This window comes from Crocuta crocuta, unplaced genomic scaffold (assembly GCF_008692635.1).
Source record: "Crocuta crocuta isolate KB4526 unplaced genomic scaffold, BGI_CrCroc_1.0 scaffold87, whole genome shotgun sequence".
Classification (NCBI taxonomy): Eukaryota; Metazoa; Chordata; class Mammalia; order Carnivora; family Hyaenidae; genus Crocuta; species Crocuta crocuta.
In genome coordinates, this window is record NW_027532166.1 from 5,527,432 (window position 1) to 5,548,554 (window position 21,123).

At 34.9% G+C, this 21,123-nt stretch overlaps 1 protein-coding gene across 4 annotated transcripts in view; it reads left to right on the forward strand.

Annotated features, from left to right (window-relative positions):
- The window catches only part of GSK3B (glycogen synthase kinase 3 beta), a 205,019-nt gene that overhangs the window by 123,902 nt on the left and 59,994 nt on the right, over positions 1-21,123 (forward strand). For all 4 annotated transcript variants that reach the window (XM_077776762.1, XM_077776760.1, XM_077776761.1 and 1 more), the window contains exons 4-6: positions 2,362-2,472; positions 9,898-10,028; positions 13,448-13,554. In XM_077776762.1, the coding sequence (XP_077632888.1) occupies positions 2,362-2,472; positions 9,898-10,028; positions 13,448-13,554 (349 nt within the window). The remainder of the gene's footprint in view (positions 1-2,361; positions 2,473-9,897; positions 10,029-13,447; positions 13,555-21,123) is intronic.

The following is a 21,123-nucleotide window of genomic DNA, read 5'->3' on the forward strand; positions in this document are numbered from 1 at the left end:
GTCGTGATGAAATCCTACTGGAATAAGTTTCAGAGAGAATGAGAAGAGACTGGTATGGGAGAATGTCAGTTTAAACACCTCTTTGGAGGAACTTTACTGTTACAGGAGGCCAGAAAATATGATGGTAATTAGTGCAATTAGAGTTTACTTTTTAACAATGGGAGGAATAACAGCAAGTTTGTATGGAGATTGTAATGCTCCCAAAGAGAGAGAATAATTAATGGAGAGAGGAAAATTACTGAAGTACTGATTATGATTAGGAAAAGCAGAATAGTGTGTATTATTATTATTATTATTATTATTATTATTATTATTAATTACATGTAGCAGGGTTTACCTTCAAAAGGAGCTTAGTTGGTTTAGTTAGAGAAGGGAAGGAAGACCATATGGGATTAGTTGCTATAGATGGGTACATGTAGTGGAGCAAGCAGTTTCATCAGCTGAGGGTGAAATGGAAAGAGAGGTATTAGAAATCAAAGAGAAGGACAGAAAAAAATCAAGTACAGTACTTTGGAAAAGTGAATGGACTAGGCAAATATATGGTTGCTGGACCAATTGAATTTCTTGATGAATTTAATGTGAGAAGCAAGCACCACAGTTTTAGGTTTCTTTGTAGCCATGTTCAGCAGTTCAGGTGCAGGCATGGAATGGATGGAAAGCTGGATTTAACCAGGGTTGTGGTTTATTGAACAGGTATGACTTGGCACTTTTTCATAAAGGGCCAGATAGTAAATAATTTTGGTTTTGTAGGCTGTAGTCTCAGTGATAACTACTCAGCTCTGCCATTGTAGCCCCAAAGCAAACATAGACAATGCATACATGTATGAGCATTGCTTTGCTGGTATAAAACTTTATTTATAAAAAACAGACATCAGTCCTTTGCTGTTGTTTACTGACCTCTGTGTTAGAGAGTGAGGGCAATGGTAGATGATGGAATTTAAGCTGGATATGGAGAGAAGAGAGAACACAGAAGAGTTAGCATTAATGAAAAGGTAATAGAGTCAATGGCATGCTCTCACTAAACTATTTCCTGAGCTCTGCTGTGTTCATTGATCCCACACCTTGAATATAGTTTTCTCTATGCCTTAAAAGCTCCTTTCATACTCAGCTTAGATGTCATCTCTTTTATACCTTCACCCTTACTTCCTTTGCAGTGGCTACTGACAAAGAAAATGCTCAGTAAATGCTGAAAATTGAAATTTTTCACTTCCTTTTGGTAGATAACATGATTTCCAGTTGGGAAGATTGTGAGTTTGTTTACTTACAGATTTTCCCATTCAGTAGCCAATTCTGGATTTGAATGCACTGATTCTCCAACTTTGTTTTCTGTTTCATTTTACCTATCTGTTATTGTTCACATGAATAGGATAAGGGTAGCATTCTCTTCCTCTTTCCTACTTTGTACTTAGTTGGAATTCCCTTCTTTCTCTTCACTGATCGTGGATTGGTGTCTTTAGGCTGCTGAAAAAGGATGTTTAAACATATGACCTGCGGTAAACTTATGAGTATGGTAACTTGCCTCTTTATAATATATATATTCTTTTTCTTTCAGTTACTTGTAGAAAATGAGGTTATTCTAGTAACTATAGACTATTAGACAACCATAGACTCTTTTTTGTAGAGGTTAGAGAAATTTTGAAGAACATCAGCCCAATTTTAACATACTGTAGTTAAGGAATGAAGCCTAGAGAGATTGACTTGCATGTATTAGCACAGATCAAGGGCTGGAAATCTTAGCTCCCAGTTCAGTACTCACTCTACTACTCAGCTTTCCTTATAGAATATGAGTGTACTGGTTCTCAAACTAGGGAATATGAAATTTTGTGAGGCACCTGGGTGGTTCAGGGTTAAGCTTCCGACTCTTGGTTTCAGCTCCGGTCATGATCTCACGGTTTCTGAGTTCAAGCCCCATGTGGGGCTCTGCACTGATGATGCAGGGCCTGCTTGGGATTCTGTTTCCTTTCCCTCTGCCCCTCCCCTGCTCGCTCGCTCTCTCAGAAATAAATAGACATTTAAAAGAAAAGATTAAAGTTTGTGACAGGTGATATCCTCTAAAATCTTATAACCAAAATAATAGTTTAAATATAATTAGGAATCTTAACAGTATTGAAATGGCTATGCTTTTTTCCGTGAAATCGTAAGTAAAAAGGTGCAGTAGACTTTCTTTTACTGTTACAGTTACGTTACAAATTACTTTTGTGTAATTAAAATTGAATGCATGAATCTTTTCTTAAAAGTCTGAATAAGTAGGAAAAAATCTGAGCAAGTGAATATATAGGATTTTATTCTAATTTGAAATTTTAAAAGACCAGTTTCTAAATTTGTTTTTTCTGTTTGTTTGTTTTTAATAAACTCTTTCAGAAAGATGAAGTCTATCTTAATCTGGTGCTGGACTATGTTCCGGAAACAGTGTACAGAGTTGCCAGACACTATAGTCGAGCCAAACAGACGCTCCCTGTGATCTATGTCAAGGTAGGTAAAAATGGAGCAACTTTCCATTTTAAAAAGTATTTATTATGAAGCAATGAAAGTGCTGGATGTGTTTTAACTATATTATTGCCATCTAATGCCAAGGGGGGGAAGCTGCAAAGTGTAGGTATTGCTAGAGCTTTGTTAAATTCTTTTATACCTTTAAAGTGTGAAACTTTTATGACTCAGATATTAAAGATAACTCGTCATCTTTCTGACAAGTGAATTTTTCATAGACACTTATGCATTTTAATTTTGCTAGCCCTAGCACCGTTTTATTTAATTTCTGATACTATTTTTATGTCATAGACCAAAATAGGAGCAAGCATATCATATAAAATTATAAAACAAATATATATGATCAAATTAAATATTATATCACCATTTATAGATATGTTGTAATCTGTAGCTAAAGTTTAAACTTTCTATAATTTTAAAATATGCACAGACTTGCATATTAGGGCATTATTTAATTGTTAGTACCTAATGTCATCTTGCATGAGAGAATTTGTCACAGAGTGGCTAGGAATTTATCCAGCATGTTTAAAAGCATTATTATTATTATTATTAGGTTCAGATCTTTAAAAAAAGTTATTGAAGTATGATTATTTTTTTAGCTATGACCTTGTAAAAATTAGGAGTAAAGTTTAAAGTATAGATATTTAAACATAATTTTTTATATTTTATTCTTTATAGAAATGATTCTAGAAAATGGCAGTGACTATTTTAAGATTGAGTATTGATTTTTACTTAACAATTATAATTTTAAACTTTATAGTAGAAAAATGGGTACCAAAGCAAGAATTTGGTAGCTAGATAAATTTGACAAGGAGCCCAGGAATCCTGTTGAATTCAGTGCTAGCAATTTAAAAATCTCACTCCAGTATAATTTTATTTAGGCTTATCAAACTCAATTGAGGTTGTGTTGATCATAGTAGGAACTAAAAGACACAGTTTTTGTAGTACAAATTTACTTTTTTATTTTTCTGGTTAAAAAATAGCAAGGTCCTATTCAAGATAACCAGGATAATAGAATATCCCTTTGAAATCCCTAAATCTCGAGTAATCTTTGAACTTCTCAGTTTAGAATGGTGATGGTTTCATTCTACCTACTCATAGCTCTTATAATTATGTGGAGCACTGGCAGATTTATGAATCAAAAAAAAAAAGCCTCTGGGTTTAGTTCCTAAGGTTAAGACCCAACTTTGGTACTTAGTTAAGTGTTTCTGGGGAGTTACTGATCCATTCTCTACTTAGCCTCTCTGTTGGTAAAATTGTACTCTCTCTTTCCTGCTCACAGCATAGCATTATTGGTCTATTAGGTGAACTTACCATATGAGAAAACATTTTTGGTAGTATAAAATACAAGTAACAGAAGACGAGAAAACTAGATTTAAAAAACCGACAACATTGAGAACATTTAATAAGAAGTGCACAGTGGTTCGACCAGTTTTTCATTCTAACTCTAATTCAGCAAATAAATGCTAAATGATTGTGGAATAATGTGAAGCTTATTAATAAAATATTTTATTCCTCCTCTAGTAAGAAGGAAAAAGATTACATAAATAACTATAAAACAGGAAAAAATAGTGTTATGAAAGTGGTTAAATATGTCCTATTCTTTTAAAAAGGTAAAATTCCAAGATCATGTTGTGTTAATACCTCTATTGAATCTGCCTTCCAAATTACTTACCTCCTAGCAGACTTCTATTGCTCCATAGCTGAGCCAATACCTATTTTCCCGTCATTTAACATAAAATGTGCCAAATGATTTTATCCTATATCTGTCTACAGAAAATTTAGGATCTTTTCCTTAGCTATTCTAGGCATTTATTATTATTATTATTGAAGGTTTCAAATAGAAAAAAAGGGAAATGAAATAATGAACCCCCCATGTAATAATGAACCCCCCATGTATCCATTATACAGCTTCAACAATGACTAGTTCATGGCTACTTTTTTTTCATCAACACCATTCTTTATTCCCTACTTCCTATATTTCGAAGCAAATCACAATATTATTTTCAGCTGTAATTATTTCAGTATATATGTGTACAAGATAGGGACTCTCTTTTTAAAAACTTAGTTACAATGCCATTGTCTTTACCTATACAAATAAATAGTAAATCATTGGTATTAAATATCTAGTTACTGTTTTTATTCCCAATATGTTATGTACATATGTTTTTAAGTTTCTTTGTTGTAATTGGGATCTAAGTAATGTCCATATAATTGGCTGATTTATGTCTAATGTTTCTTTTTAATTTATAGACTCACTTTTAAACTTTGTTGTTAAAGAAACTTCGGTCAGTTAATCTGCAGTTTCTTCATCTGGATTTTGCTTATTGGATTACTGTAGTGTTAATATGTTTCCTGCAAATTGGTGATTAGATATATTTTTGTAAAATTTAATACTACGTTTGTATTATTGAGAGCTTTCCTAAGGAAATGTAATGTCTGTCTTTTTGTGATGCTTCTAGGCATTGATCGTTGCCTAAATCCATTAATTTATCAAGGTTTATAAAATGTTGATATTCTAATGTTATTTCTTTTTAATTTATAAGCTGGAATAGTTCTGTAAGTTGAAACTTTCCCATGTCCACCAATTGGTTACCCTCAGGTACCACAGTTAATATAAAAAATACAGGACATATATTTGATTATAATCCCTTTATGTACCAAAATTTGTAATAATTAGTTGGTTCCATAGCATTGGTCCCATAGCATCCTACACAGGTGACCAGTGAGGTATGTTTGTTTTAAAACTTCTTGCATGAGTCTTAATCATCTTTAATAGCTTCTTCACTTTCTGTCATGATAGTGTTCTAGATTCATCTTAAACATTTCTTCCCCAGACTTGGACTCAGCCTTTCCTTCAGGAGACCCAATTCTTTTAGTGAGAAATGGCATTAGAGACCATACTCTGAATTTTAGGAGTGCTGAATTCCTACATGGTTGGTTATTCTCTCTAGGGTTTTTAGTGGATAGAGTAGAAAATATGTGGATAATTTTTTCAAAGATAACATGTACCTTTTTTATCCCAAAGATCAATATATATTGACATTTCTAACTAAATATTGGGGGATATAACAATCTACATTTGTATTTCCTTTCTCTTACATTAAAAACTCCAGTATTCAGGGATAGTATAATTGCTTGTTCTGTCCTATACTCTATATACAGTACTCATAATAATAATAATAATACACTACCATCACCAACTGAAAATAATTTAAGATCTTTTTGCAGTTCTTTTTATTCCCATGGTATGTTTCATTAGGTATAATGAAATAAACAGTATAAACAGTTAAAATTATTTTTTAGAGAAACATTGAAATTCCTCTCTGTGTGATTATGTCTCATTAAGCTTTATTTCATTTTACTTTTATTATAGATGGCATTTAAAAATTTTTAAGTTAATGTAGCTTTAAATTTTGTCAAAATTGATATAAAATATTTACATAGTTCCAGAGTAAAATCTACAAAATAAGATATATATAATCAAATAAGTTTAGCTTTTATCCCAGTTTCTTCTACCCTATTCCTTCTTTCCCCCAGTTAAATATTTAAATTTTTTATGGTCCTACCATTATTTTAAATAAGCAAATGTATGTAATTATTTTATTCCCCCACCTCCTTTTTATGTAAATTGTTAAATAATATGTACATTTTCTTCTATCATACTTTTTAAATTAAAAATATGTTCTGGAGGGGCGCCTGGGTTGGTTAAGCATCCAACTTCAGCTTAGGCCACGATACTGTTAGTGAGTTTGAGCCCTATATTGGGCTCTATATGCTGACAGCTCAGATCCTGGAGCCTACTTCGGATTCTGTATCTCCCTTGCTCTCTGCCTCTCCCCTACTCGCACTCTGTCTCTCTCTCTGACTCTCTCTGTCTCTCAAAAATAAACATTAAAAAATAAATTTAAAAGTATATTCTGGAGAATTTCATGAAAAATACTTGTATTGGAAGATGGAAGTAAAAGTGATAAACGCATTAACTCTTGCCTTCATGGACCTCACCATCTAATAAAGGGTTGTTTACTGTACATGTCACCAAAATGGCAACTACAGTTCTTTGTAATTATATGACTTCCACTGTTTTTCTGGGGAAGTTGAGTGTATTGTATTATATTATTTCAAACCTTTCTTCAGTTTTATAGTATAGGCTGCTTTGTAGTTGACAGTCGTTAATATACAAGTTAAGTTTTTGAGCACCTTTGCTTTCTGATGAGCATCATTTATAACTGAATCAGCTTTAAAATCCAAGTCAGAAACAGATGCTGGGAAAATCATCATTGTGAACTTGAATTTTTTTTTAATTGAAAAGACATGTTTAAGGACAAGGTGTGAGTGCACAGGAAAGCTGGATGCATTTTTTTGAATCATAAAATTGTTACTCTACTGTTTGTTTTAAACAGGTTTAGTAGCACAGAAAGGACATTGGACTAGAGTTAGATTTGATAACGTTATAACTGTTCAGACTGTTCATTGGGCTTCCACTCCTGTAAAAATGAGGATAAATGAGCATCTCAGAGTGATTACAAGAATTAAATAAGCAAAAGGGTGAAACCCTCTTGAATTAAAAAGTTTGCTGAATACCTCCTGAGTTTCTAAGTTTGTCATCCTGGTTTTTACTTAGTGATCAAGCTATTTAATGGTTACATTTTTACATTTTTATTTAATAGAATAAAAATATAACAAAATATGGAAATCATTAGTAAAGAAGTACACTTATCCAAGCCAGTATAGAATATTTAGTATCTGATTTGGATAAGTTGTTTAACTTCTGTGCCTTATTTATTCTGTATGTAAAATACAAATAGTAGTATCTATTTAGATAAAGGTTAAATGAAAATACATGGAAAGCATTTAGAATAGTGCCTGGCACATGAGAAGTTATTTTTCTTGTTACTGTTATTGCTATCTTAATAGTGTAGAAAGCCTCTCCATTTTTAAAAAAATAAATACACTTTTACAGAGTCAAAAAAACCACAAGAGGTATGAAATTGTAGATTTCATTCTTTATCTTCTCAAAAGATAAAGTGAGGAGAATGGATACAGAGCAGATCTTTCAGATGAATGAATGTAGTAAAAAGACATCTCAACCTCATTTAAGCTCTACGCATTAGAAAACCTTTTTTTCCCCACTGATTATTTCTGACCTAGACATTAGTGTCCTGACACAGAGTTAGTAGAGTCTCTCCTTTAGTAAATGAATGTGTGTGAACTCCATTTCTTCTTGGAGCTCATTTTCTTAATGGTAGTAAATAAACTTTTAGGGGTGCCTGGGTGGCTCAGTTGATTAAGCGTCTGACTTTGGCTCAGGTCATGATCTCCTGTATTATGAGTTTGGGCCCCACATCACCCTCTGTGCTGACAGCTCAGAGCCTGGAGCCTGCTTCAGATTCTGTTTCCATCTCTCTGCCTCTCGCTCTGCTTGTACGCATACTCTCGCGCTCTCTCGCTCTCTCTCTCTCTCTCTCTCTGTCTCTCTCTCAAAAAACCCATAAATATTAAAACAATTTAAAAAAATAAACTTTTAGAATTCTGAAAGTAAGCTTTAGGACTTGGAGATGGATTCTGTGAACAATAATACTGTGGTAGAATTACGAGGCTTTTAAAGAGTTATATGGATACCTAAATTCCTTAATTCTAACTTTGGGGACAAAATGCTGACCTAGTTGAATATCTTACCTATTCATTTTACAGCATGCTTCATTTAAAAACATTTTTGAAAGAGACAGAGTACAAGTGGGGAAGGAGCAGAGAGATAGGGAGGCACAGAATCTGAAGTAGGCTTCAGGCTCTGAGCTGTCAGCACAGAGCTGATGTAGAGCTAGAACTCATGAACCACAAGGTCATGACCTGAGCCGAAGTCAAACGCTTAACTGACTGAGCCACCTAGGCGCCCCAACATCATGCTTCATTTTAAAAGATGGCTTAAACTTTTCCAGCTTTAGTTCAGTATTAACATTAAGGATGTACTGAAATTCAGCTGTAGTTTTCATCAGTTACCTTTGAAGGAAAGTAGTTCTCATGTTAACTTCAAGAAATTAAGTCTTTACAGTAGCCTCCTCAAGTGATGCCTTGTATCAGTGCTTTATCTGACCTTTGACTGTCTTTGTTGACGTTGTTGTTTTAACCAAGATACTGGTGTCCTTAATTTGAATCATTTCAAAAATTCTTTGTATGATGTATAACTTTGACGTGTAGAGGTCAGAAGGTGAGTAGTCAGAAAAATTTAAACACCAGCCTTGGGATAAACAGAAGTTTAAGATCTATTCACTTTCTTCGTAAAGTCTCTCTCTTCCCTAGATAAGAGGCTGAGCCTTTCTTCCATGCAGACTCAGTTCCTCAGTATATTTCTTTTGCAACAGAATTGAAATGAAAGCGAGAGAGCATGAGTGGGGGAGGGGCAGAGAGAGAGGGAAACACCAAATCCAAAGAGGTTCCAGTCTCTGAGCTGTCAGCACAGAGCCCGACACAGGGCTTGAATCCACAAACTGTGAGATCATGACCTGAGCCAAACAAAGTTATATGCTTAACCAACTGAGCCACCCAGGTGCCCCATTAAATGGTCTTTTGAAGTCTACTTGTTTCTGGGGCGCCTGGGTGGCTTAGTCGGTTGAGTGTCCGACTTTCGCTTAGGTCATGATCTCACGGTTCGTGGGTTCAGGCCCCGCGTCGGGCTCTGTGCTGACTGCCAGCTCAGAGCCTGGAGCCTGTTTCAGTCTGTGACTCCCTCTCTCTCTGACCCTCCTCTGCTCTCTCTCTCTCTCTCTCTCTCTCTCTCTCTCCTAGAAATAAATAAAACATTTAAAAAAAAATTTAAAGTCTACTTGTTTCTGAAGGATATTACAGGAAGATTGCTATGCTATTAACAGAATTACTGATGTCTTGATAGATCATTGATTATAAGTCTTCTCAGCTCACATATGAGTTTTCTCAGGCCCCTATATAAATAACCTATAGGGCTGACATCTCAAAAACAATCTTATTCTAAAGATGAAATTGTACATACTTGTAAAGAATGATGAACTTAAAAAATCAGAAGACTTGGCTTCTGGTCTAATCATTGTTACTTGTCATTGTTGATTTGGAATACCTCTCTGGCTTTTCTGGTTTTTTTTGTTGTTTTTTGTTGTTTTTTTAAAGAAGCCCATCTTAGCAGGCTTAGCAAGATGTCCGTAAAATAAAAAATTATAAAGCACATTGTAACATTTCCTTTTATAAATTATTAAGGGATGTTGCAAATGTGACATCGTTATTGCAACTGCAATTAACTAATATAGAAATGACGTGAAACTCTTAAAAGGAAGATTGAGTGCTGTTCTCTTTTGAAAATCTGTTACTTTATTTACTGTTTAAGGATTCTGATTTGTTTGGGGCAGTAAGTCTTCAATTAATTTTTACTGTTTATTCCAGTTGTATATGTATCAGCTGTTCCGAAGTTTAGCCTATATCCATTCCTTTGGAATATGCCATCGGGATATTAAACCACAGAACCTCTTGTTGGATCCTGATACAGCTGTCTTAAAACTCTGTGACTTTGGAAGGTAAGCTAGCTCTCTTTTCTTCGCCTTTCTTTCATTCCTCCCCTACCTTACGCTCCCACCCCATATGCTCTTAGAGAAATATATGCCTTTTACAGTGTCAGTCTAAAAATACCATAGTCTTTATTCAGGGAGTATAAACTAGTACAGGTTCTTATGAGAATAGCTTTGGTAAATTCTGTTATAATTATAAATGTGTATAGCCTTTCATCCAGCAATTTAATTCCTAGGAATCATTCCCTTAGAAATATTTTAAAATAGTGTATATATAGGGATTTTTATTACAGCATTATTTATAATGTCAGTAGGAAAATGACCAGATGAATTTAAAGTATATATACATAAAATGTAATCCAAGCAAATGTAAAGGAGAATGAGGTAGCTCTCTATGAATTTAAAAGGAATGATGTCTAAGAAATAATTAAATTAAAAAAGCAAGGTCAAGACTATTTATAGCATGTTCCTTTTTGTGTTTTAAAAACACATAGTATACCCACATGTATACAGATATATGATTATTTATCTCTGGAGTGAGATATAATAAAACTATAACATCGGTTGCCCCCAGGAAGGGAAACTGGGAGTATAGTGTAGTTGCTCTTTCATTGATGGTTTTTTACTATGTGTTTATATTCCATTCTCAAGAATAGTTTTTTAAAAGTATTATCATTCATTACTGCATTTTTTTTTCACTTCAGTCTTAACCTTAGTAGCAGTGGTTTCTTCCTTTTCCTCTATAAATGAGTCTCTTATTCTCCTTTTCTGCAAATTCTAGTGCACTCTGTTTCTTACAGTAATTCCTTGGTAGTATTATGTTGTGTAATAAAACTTCATCCTTTTGATCTTCATAGTGTTCCATATCTTGTACCTCTTTGATCTACCTTTCAACATGAAACTGAGTTTATATATTCATATAACTTAATCATCTTCCCCCTAGATGAGTCTCTCTCCTCTCAATCCCTACGACATTGCAACATAACTTGAATTCTCTCCATTTTTTTTATCCTCACAAATTCTTACTTTTTAGCTCTTCATAGATATTGACCCATACCTCCTAATATCTCTATTCCAACCTCTTTCTAATACTTTTGTATCAACCCACAGTTAAAATTTTAGGTTTAATGGGGCGCCTGGGTGGCTTAGTCGGTTAAGCGTCCGGCTTTCGCTTAGGTCGTGATCTCGCGGTTCGTGGGTTCGAGCCCCGCGTCGGGCTCTGTGCTGACTGCCAGCTCAGAGCCTGGAGCCTGCTTCAGTCTGTGACTCCCTCTCTCTATGACCCTCCCCTGCTCACGCTGTCTCTCTCTCTCCTAGAAATAAATAAATTAAAAAAAAAAATTTTAGGTTTAATATCAGATATATTTTCCACAAACTGTCTTTCAAGAATGCCTTTAAAAAACAAGTACATCTGCTCTGTCATGAGTTCATTCTTAGTCTCACAAGAGTGTGGTCCTTCATACCATCCCCTTTTTACAGTTCTCTGATTTCAGACACCTATTGCAGGATTCAGCTCATTTTGCAGACTATAACTCTTCCCTCAACTATCAGAAAGGCTGAAGGATATTAAATCAAATCTGTTATCTGTTGCTGGAAACAAAGCACTACTGCTTATTATCTGTAGGACAAACTGCGGAGATCAGTCGAGTATTACTGTCATAGGGTGTCTTCTGCGCTGACAGTGACTGACTAGTATGAACTGTAAACAGAATGTGAGACATCAAGTTCAGTGTAGTTTCTCTTCTCACCATAGTGTCAGAACGCTGTTGGCTGTGGACCTTTTTATTGGGACATAGAAAATGTTTTGTTCTAATGTATTTGGAACAGGGATTTCACTTGTATGGTAATAGGTCATTTTTAATAGCTCTGCTAAATAACAAGCTGCCTATTTTGTTTTTAATAGTTGGTTTGGGCAAGTAGAGTTTTCTATACACTTTAGATACTTAGTGCCAGGTTGGTGTTGACTTCAGCAAAACAGTATTACTCTCTTTCAGTAATTCTTTACTGGATGAAATAAGGCCTAGGAGTAGGTGAAAGCTAGTTGGACTTTCTCAGAACTATTTGTAGTCACTGTATTGGATCCTCTTATCCTTCAAAGGGCAGGAAGGTAACAAGCAGCCTCACCTGAAGAGAGAGAAGGTAGATTCATCAGGTATTGAGGAAATCTGTAGACTGCAGGGTTTCCAATACTACCTCTTTTATCTTATAGTGAATTATCTGACTATATAATTGGTATCTGTCTTGTTAATCAGAAAACAATCCTTTATTTTATTGATTTAGAAAGGTTTTATCAGTTAAGCTGAAAAGGTGTCTTAATTTTCATGCAGCCTAAAAACAAGGATTGATATTATTAATTATGAAATTGTTGCTGGGGGAGAATGTTAAAAAAAAAAAAATACTGCCTCCCACCTTCAAAAGTTGAAATGAAGGAAGAACAGGTTAAGGTAAGAGTTATCATTGACCAGAAATAAAAGGAGGAAAAGAAAATCCAAACTTCGAAACCTTTATGACTTTATGACTATTTTCATCTGTGTCTACTCTTGATTTCCTATACAGTTACCTCAAAGTTTTTCCTTTCCTTGTTACTTACATTCTTAGTATTTTGATTTTGTTGTTTTTATTGCCTCTATATTTGCTGTCATCATATGCCAAAATAGTTAGCTTCTACAGGAGTTTATTTCAGTGTATCTTCAAATGATCTTGAGAGACATCTCAAAAAATTAATTTTAATTTACTTTAATGTTTAAAATACATGCCACAAAATATTTTGGAAGGAGAGTTGGATTAGAGAACATGTAACTAAATTTAAGACAGGATAGTTAGACTTCAGAGGCTGTAAATTATCTCTTTCCAAAAGTGGAGGGCCTGTCTCTTTTATTGGGTAATATATGTTTAGACAATTAATAAAGTGACCAGCATAGTGGAAAAATAAAGTAGATTGAAGTCTGTAAGCCTTGGGATATTCACTCTGAGGCAGAAGTCAAATTAAAAGAGAGTGATCAATTTCTATTAAAAAAATATTGGGTAAGAAGTATTCAGTCTTACATTATAATCTGTTATTATGCTTTTAAGTGAGTGGAGGTACTTCTTTTTCTGCCTTTCCTTCTTTGTATTTTAGAAGAAGTATTCAAGGAAAAGAGGATTACAAGAAATTCAGCATTTATCCTTTTATGATTTTCTATTTTTCCTAAAGTGACAGTTGACAAATGCATTCTTTAAAAGCCACTGTTATTTTTTTAATACTGTTATGTTAAAATTTTGTTTCCTTTGTCAGATAGTCATGGTTTATATTTTCCTTCTTATATGTTGTGTGAGTGAATTGTGTAAATCTAAGATAAACAGTCAGTGTTACAACTGATAGCACTTTAGCTTCTCTTAAGGTTTAGACTTAGTTTAAAGAATTTCTGCTTTTTATTTTTTTTTATTAGTGCAAAGCAGCTGGTCCGAGGAGAACCCAATGTTTCGTATATCTGTTCTCGGTACTATAGGGCACCAGAGTTGATCTTTGGAGCCACTGATTATACCTCTAGTATAGGTAAGTACTGAATATGAATATAATGGGTTGTAATTATTACTTGCATCTTGTTTTTGGTAATTTAGTATTACTAATCTGTACTTTAACTTAAATATAAAAATAGGAATGACCTAAAATCTGTTTCTTCTTAAAGATGGATGTGCAAAAATGTCCAAAGTATTTTAAATTTCAACTTTGAGAATTTAAGATACATTTACTATTTTATTTTACAGTTTCTATGATTTTTACTAAAATAAAGCTATTCTTTATGAGTGCCTGGTTCCATTATGATAACATTCGTTTTTAACCTAAAACTTCAACAAATCAATCCTAAGTGTATCTTTTCTTTTTAAAAATTGTAATTCCCCTGAAATGCTAACTTCTGAGCTTGATCACTAGTAGAGAATTTGCATCCATGTTGTTTATGGTGAAAGTGATAGGATGGCCATATTGTTGACATTCCTACTATGCTGTCCCAGTAGGTTATTTAATTTTAAGTCAGGTCACAAAAAATAATTTTGAATTTTTCTTTTTTTTTTAATTGAAAGGTGACCTTTTTATTCTTAAATTATCGTTATTTCACTTTCTAATTTTTTTCTTAAATAGTTAATTCTATTTTGAATTTTTCATTAGTTTGGCTAATAATTCTGATTCTGTAGAAGTCTTCACAAAATATCTTTAATTATAGCACGAATTGAATAGGGAGAGTTTTCTTCAGTCTTCAATGACCTCTTCTTCTACCCCATTTTAGCCCACTAATAGGAGTGAACACTGAGTACTATAAGCTGGATGTGAATAGCAACACTAAGAAAGGAGGAGCAACTTGAGGCTAGGTGTGCAGGTAGAGGGCAAAGTTGTTTTATTGTTATATACTGTTTCTGAAGAGAATTCCTTAGTCCAAAAACAAACAAGAGCGTGCAGATACCGAAAAACCCAATCACGCTTACAGAAAATTAAGAAAAACCAGAATGTGAACAGTATTTGTCTTTTAATTCAAGTGGGAGGGGTGCCTGGGTGGCTCATTCAGTTGAGCATCAAACTCTTGATGTCAGCTCAGATCATGATCCCAGGGTCATCGGATTAGAGCCCTGCTTCAGGCTCTGCATTGAGCATGGAGCCTGCTTTAGTTCCATTCCCTCTCCCTCTCCCTCTCTCCCTCTCTCTCTCTCTCTCTCTCTCTCTCTCTCTCTCTCTCTCTCTGTCCCTCCCCCCCTTCTCTCCCTCTCCCTCTTCTCTCTCCCTCTTTCCCTCTCTCCCTCACCCTCTCGCCCCTCCCCCCTCCCTCTCCCTCTCCCTCAGTCCCTGTCTCCTGCTTACATGCGCACCCTCTAAAATTTTAAAAAAAGTTTTTCAAATAATGTAATAAAATACAAGTGGAAATTCTCTGAAGACAGACCTCTAGACGGAACTGCATAACCGTTTTTATTTTGCCAAAGGACAAAATGCCAAAGAGCAATTTGATTTGTGCCAAGAGGCCTACAGTTTTACCCACCATTTCTTTACCCACCATTTGTATGTACCACCAGTGCCAATGTCAACACAGTGAAAAAAGTAGATAACATTTTCATATTTTTATGGAAAATAGCTTTGCCCTTCAGGACCTCTGAAAAGGTCTAGGAAACCCAGAACTCTTCAGACCATACTTTAGGACTTGCTGCACTGAAGGACACAGAATGGTGGGGGTCAGGGGGCTACTGAAAGTTTCATCATGACTGTGTATGTTAAGGGACAAATGAGAAACAGCAGAAAGGGTATTTTCATTGGGGTAGAACTAGATTTGACTTCCAGGTTTGTTAAGGCTTAGCTAAGCTTTGAAGTGGAGATTGCTAACAGTTCTGCCTACCTTTCTGAGTGACTGTGAGGATTAAATAAAATGTTAGTGAAAGTACTATAGAAATGTAAGATGTATTCATTTGTGGTATTTGTTAACTAGACTCTCCATGAGAGCAAATTTAAGCCCTTTATCTTTGGAAACATCATTATATTTTCCAACCGCTTTATATTTTACTCAAATATATGATACTGATCATTTGCATACCAGGTATTGGGATGATTTGTGCCAGGGTCACCTAAAACACAGTTTGCTTCTTTTTAAAGTCATGACCATATCATCTGACTCATTAAGGCGTGTTATAAGCTTGTGACCTGCTTAAGAGCGCATTACTTCTATAAAGGTCCATGTGCCTATAAGTTCTTTGAAATCATCTCGCAAAGGAAGAGCTTTTTAGTCCATTTTGTCTCTGAGGAACCACTTTTCTGGATATTATGAGTACCTGCTTTTCAGTAGCCTCCTTTGTTTGGCTAAAGCCAGAATCTGACTTTCTAGGCTTAGGACTTACCTCAGCTGAGGTCTTTTGATCATAATAAACCTAGATTTGAATCCTCTCCCNCTCCCCTTTTAAAGTTTATTTATTCTGTGTAAGAGAGAGAGAGAGAGCACAAGCTGGGAAGGGGCAGAGAGAGAGGATCCTATGCAGGCTCTTCTGACGTGGGGCTCGAACTCACGAACCATGAGATCAAGACCTGAGCCAAAAATCAAGAGTCAGATGTTTAACTGCCTGAGCCATCCAGGATCCCTGAACTCCCTTTTTAAACTTGGATTTCCTCTCATGATTCTGGGAGATTTGTAGACAGACAAAACAGAAGTATTTCATAGTATACTAATGCAGATACATTTTAGAAATATTTTTAACGGTGATATTTGAAATGAAAGAGTAGCTGGTTCTAGGTAGAGTATTGTCATATTTAGATATAACCAGAACTAAGTTTGATGGCTCTGATTATTTTGTCTTGCTGAGAAATGGCAAAGAACAAATGGCTTCTTTAGGACAAGGAATTGAGTTTACAGGCCCTTGAAGAGACAAGTAGCTATTCTTTGACAGTGAGGTAGTTACTCAAGCCAGTAATATCTTCGGGCGCCTGGGTGGCTCAGTTGGTTAAGTGCCGGACTTGGGCTCAGGTCATGATCTCACAGCTCTATGAGTTTGAACCCCACATTGGACACTCTTTGCTGTCAATGTGGAGCCCACTTTGGATCCTCTGTCTATCTCTCTCTGCCCTTCCTCCACCCTCGTGTGCATGCGTGTTCTCTCTCAAAAATAAATAAACATTAAAAAAAAAACAGTGATGGGGCGCCTGGGTGGCTTAGTCGGTTAAGCGTCCGACTTTCACTTAGGTCATGATCTCGCGGTTCGTGGGTTCAAGCCCCGCGTCGGACTCTGTGCTGACTGCCAGCTCAGAGCCTGGAGCCTGTTTCAGTCTGTGACTCCCTCTCTCTCTGACCCTCCCCTGCTCACTCTGTCTCTCTCTTTCTCTCTCTCCTAGAAATAAATAAAACATTAAAAAAAAATTAAAAAAAAAAAAAAACAGTGGTGTCTTGATTAGGAATTGAAATTGGACCTCAGGCCTACCTCTGCTACTCAGTAACTTTACCTTGGACAAGTCACTGAACTTTATTGTGCCTTAATTTCCTTACATGTAGATTAAGTTTGTTAAACTAGCCAGTCTTGAAAGACCACTTTAACCAGGAATTAGAGTTAAGTATGAAGCAAAATGCTATTTTGGCTGAAACCCCAAATAACCAGATAAGTCAGCGGGCCAAAACACTTACTTTTTGTGCCTTCTGTTTAATTCTGTTTTATTCTACTTGGAGAATATCATTCATCTGTCCTGTGAACTATGAACAGAACAGATTTTGGTATCTCCCAAAAAGTGAGTGATATACCACTGGTATAGTTGCTCCCTGTATCTGTGGCAACTACTAAGCAATAGTATCCCTTAATGGTTTACTCCTTTTCTCCCATATTTGTGCCTAAGTCCTGCCTAAAAAGTATTTCCCATGGCTTTTAATGAAAGTTTAATTATTCCCCTGCAATTTTTCCAGACTTGTCTTCTGAGATCAGTTAATTCTCTATAGAGGAAAAAAATGAGTGCACATTACCTTCCATATAGTTAGCTAGGTAAAAGGATGTTTTTAAACCTACATCAAAATAAAGCATTTATGTTCATGAAGATATAGATCTTTTCCACTTCATTTTAAGAGTTAGTATTATTACTTGACTTTGAAGTAAAGTTTTGTTAGCAGATTTTTATATTTTGTTCATTTAGCAATTATCTTCAAGGAGGGCTCTTTTGGTGTTTGCAAAGTAGGTGTCTTGGTTATCATTGCTTAGAACTGTACACAATCAACTTGAATTTCTTAAATAAATTTTGTGTCCTTATTTTCCTAGGTCAGTAAAAAGTTAGTCATTGGAGCAGGGATTCCTAATCCCTTTTGATAGTGCATCTAACCACATCATACCTTTTGAATTACTTTGTTTCCATACCGTTGACCATTCTTCTTTTCTGCTAGTAGATGAGAAAGCCCAGCAATGATTTACGTTCATCTCCTAAAGCACTTGATTGTTGGTTCATACAAAACCCAGGAATCTCAGGCGTCCAGAAACTAAAATTTAGCTTTTCCTTGCAGGAAGTCTTAATGATAGGCATAGATAGAGTAACCATGTAATTTCTTATTTGGTAATAACTTTTAATAGAGAAAGCGAATGCTATTAGTAATTATCCCAGGACAGTAAATCTAAACCAGGACTACCTTGGGTAAGCCAGGATTGTATACTTTAAATTATTTTTTAACTTGTTAATTAAATTTAGTAATAAATTATTAAAACTTATTGAATTATTTTAAAAGTTTGCTCTCAGGATTGAGGTAAAAGTGAATTATTTTGTCTTGTTTTCTTTCCTTAAAGTATTTTAATTTTATAACAAAATAATTAACTGGCAGGGTCTTTTCTCACATTCCCATCCTAATTTGTACTTATCCCTCCTTCAAGTCTTTTCTTTCCTCAGTTGTAGTTTCCATATTTCATTTTCTCTCCTCACTCATTCTGCTTGGTTTTTGACTCTGCTTGCTTTCATATACCTTGATATTCATTCTCACATGTCTTGATTTCCTTTGTGTTTGTCTTTGCTGTCATGCAGCTCTTCTTTACCCTTACCTCCTTTCACCTGGTACTTTTCTTTTTTTTAAACATACGAAAAATTCATTTATTGAAAAACTAAGTACAGAAAACTTCTAGTTGGCTAAAATAAGCACTGCACACCTAAATAAACCATCCTCATACCAGATACTGTATAAAAAGAGTCAGCTTCTTATCCAAATGACCACCTGGATATTCCATAATAATATCAAAATTTACATAATGAAAATTAATCATTATATCTTTAATCTTAACCTTGACCTCTTCAAGGATTTCCCTTTTTTTTGTTGTTGGTCTTTTTTTAAAGCTTTTATTTAAATCCAGGTAGTTAACTAATATTATAACAGTATAATATTAGTTTTAGGTACACAATATAATGATTCCACACTTCCATATAACATCCAGTGCCCATCACAGGAAGTGCATTCCTTTATCCCCATCATCTACTTAAGCCATCCCCCTACCCACCTTCTCTCTGATAACCATCACTTTGTTCTCTATTGTTAAGGGTTTACTTCTTGGCTTGCTTTTTTCTATTTTTTCCCTCTTTGCTCATTTTTTTGTTTCTTAAATTACACATATGAGTGAAATCATATGGTATTTCTCTTTCCTCAGACTTAACTTCACTTAGCATAACACTCTCGCTCCATGTTGTTGCAGATGGCAAGATTTCGCTCTTTTTTATGGCTGACTAATCTCCATCACATATATACCATATTATCTTTATTCATTCATTGATCGATGGTCACGTGGTTTGTTTCCATATTTTGGCTATTGTTATATAACATTGGAGTGCATGTATCCCTTTAAATTAGTATTTTTGTATTCTTTAGATAAATAGCTAGTAGTGCAATTGCTGGATCATAGCGTAGTTGTATTTTTAACTTTTTAAGGAATCTCCATACTGTTTTCCAGAGTGGCTGCACTAGTTTACATTCCTACCAGTAGTGCACTAAGGTTCCCCTCCACACCCTTGCCAATACCTGTTGTTTCTTGTGTTGTTGATTTTAGCCATTCTGACAGGTGTGAGGTGAGATATCTCATTGTAGATTTGATTTTTATTTCCCTGCTGATGAGTGATGTTGAGCATCTTTTCATATTGCTATTAGCCATCTGTATGTCTTCTGTGGAAAAATGTCTATTCATGTCTTTGGCCCATTTTTGGTATGTTGAGCTTGATTTGTTCTTTATAGATTTTGGATACTAACCCTTTATTAGATATGTCAGTTGCAGATATCTTCTCCTATTCTGTACTCTGTCTTTTAGTTTTGTTGATTGTTTGCTGTGCAGAAGTTTTTTATTTTGATGAATTCCCAATAGTTGATTTTTGCATTTGTTTCCCTTGCCTCTAGACATATCTAGAAAGAAGTTGCTATGGCCAGTGTTAAGAGAGGTTATTGTCTATGTTCTTCTCTAGAATTTTTATGGTTTCAGGTCTTATTTTTAGATCTTTAATCCATTTTGAATTTATTTTTGTGTTTGGTGTAAGTCAGTTTCATTATTTTGTATGTTGCTGTCCAGTTTTCCCAGCACCATTCATTGAAGAGACTGTCTTTTTCCCATTGCATGTTTATTTCTGCTTAATTGAAGATTGACCATATAGTTGTGGATTTTGGGGGAGGTTTTCTGGTCTGTTCTGTTGATCTATGTGTCTGTTTTTGTGCCATTACCATACTGTTTTGATCACTACTACTTTGTAATATAACTTGAAGTCAAGAATTGTGATGCTCCCAGCTTTGCTTTTCATTTTCAAGGTTACTTTGGCTATTTGAGCTCTTTTGTGGTTCCATACAAATTTTAGGATTTTGTTCTTGCTCTGCAAAAAATGCTGGTGGTATTTTGATAGAGATTGCATTAAATGTGTAGATTGCTTTGGGTAGTGTAGACAGTTCAGTGGTACTTGTTTTTCTGACCCATGAGCATGGAATGTCTTTCCATATCTCCCCCCCGCCCCGCCCCAGTGTCTCATAGTTTTCAAAGTACAGGTCTTTCACCTCTGGTTAGGTTTATTCCTAGGTATCTTATGATTTTTGGAGTAATTTTGAATGGAATTATTTCCTTAATTTCTTTTTCTGCTGTTTCATTATTGATATATAGAAGTGCAATAGATTTCTGGACATTGATTTTGTATCCTGTGAGTTTACTGAATTCATGTATCAGTTCCTAGCAGTTTTTTTAGTGGAATCTTTTGGATTTTCTATAGAGTATCATGTCATCTGCAAATGCTGAAAGTTTTACTTCTTCCTTGCCTTTATTTCTTTTTTTGTCTGATTGCTGAGGCTAGGACTTCCAGTATTATGGTAAATAACAGTGGTGAGAATAGTCAGCCTGTCTTATTCCTGACCCTAGAGGAGAAGCTGTTTTTCCATATTTAAGATTATATTAGCTATGGGTTTTTCATATATGGCCTTTATGATATTGAGGTATGTTCTCTAAACCTGCTTTGTTGAAGGTTTTATCATGAATGGTTGTTGTACTTTGTCGAACACTTTTTCTGTATCTATTGAAATAACCATATGGTTCTTATCCTTTTATTAATGTGGTGTATCACATTGATTGATTTGTGAATATTGGTCTACTCTTAGAACCCAGGAATAAATCCCATTGATTGTGT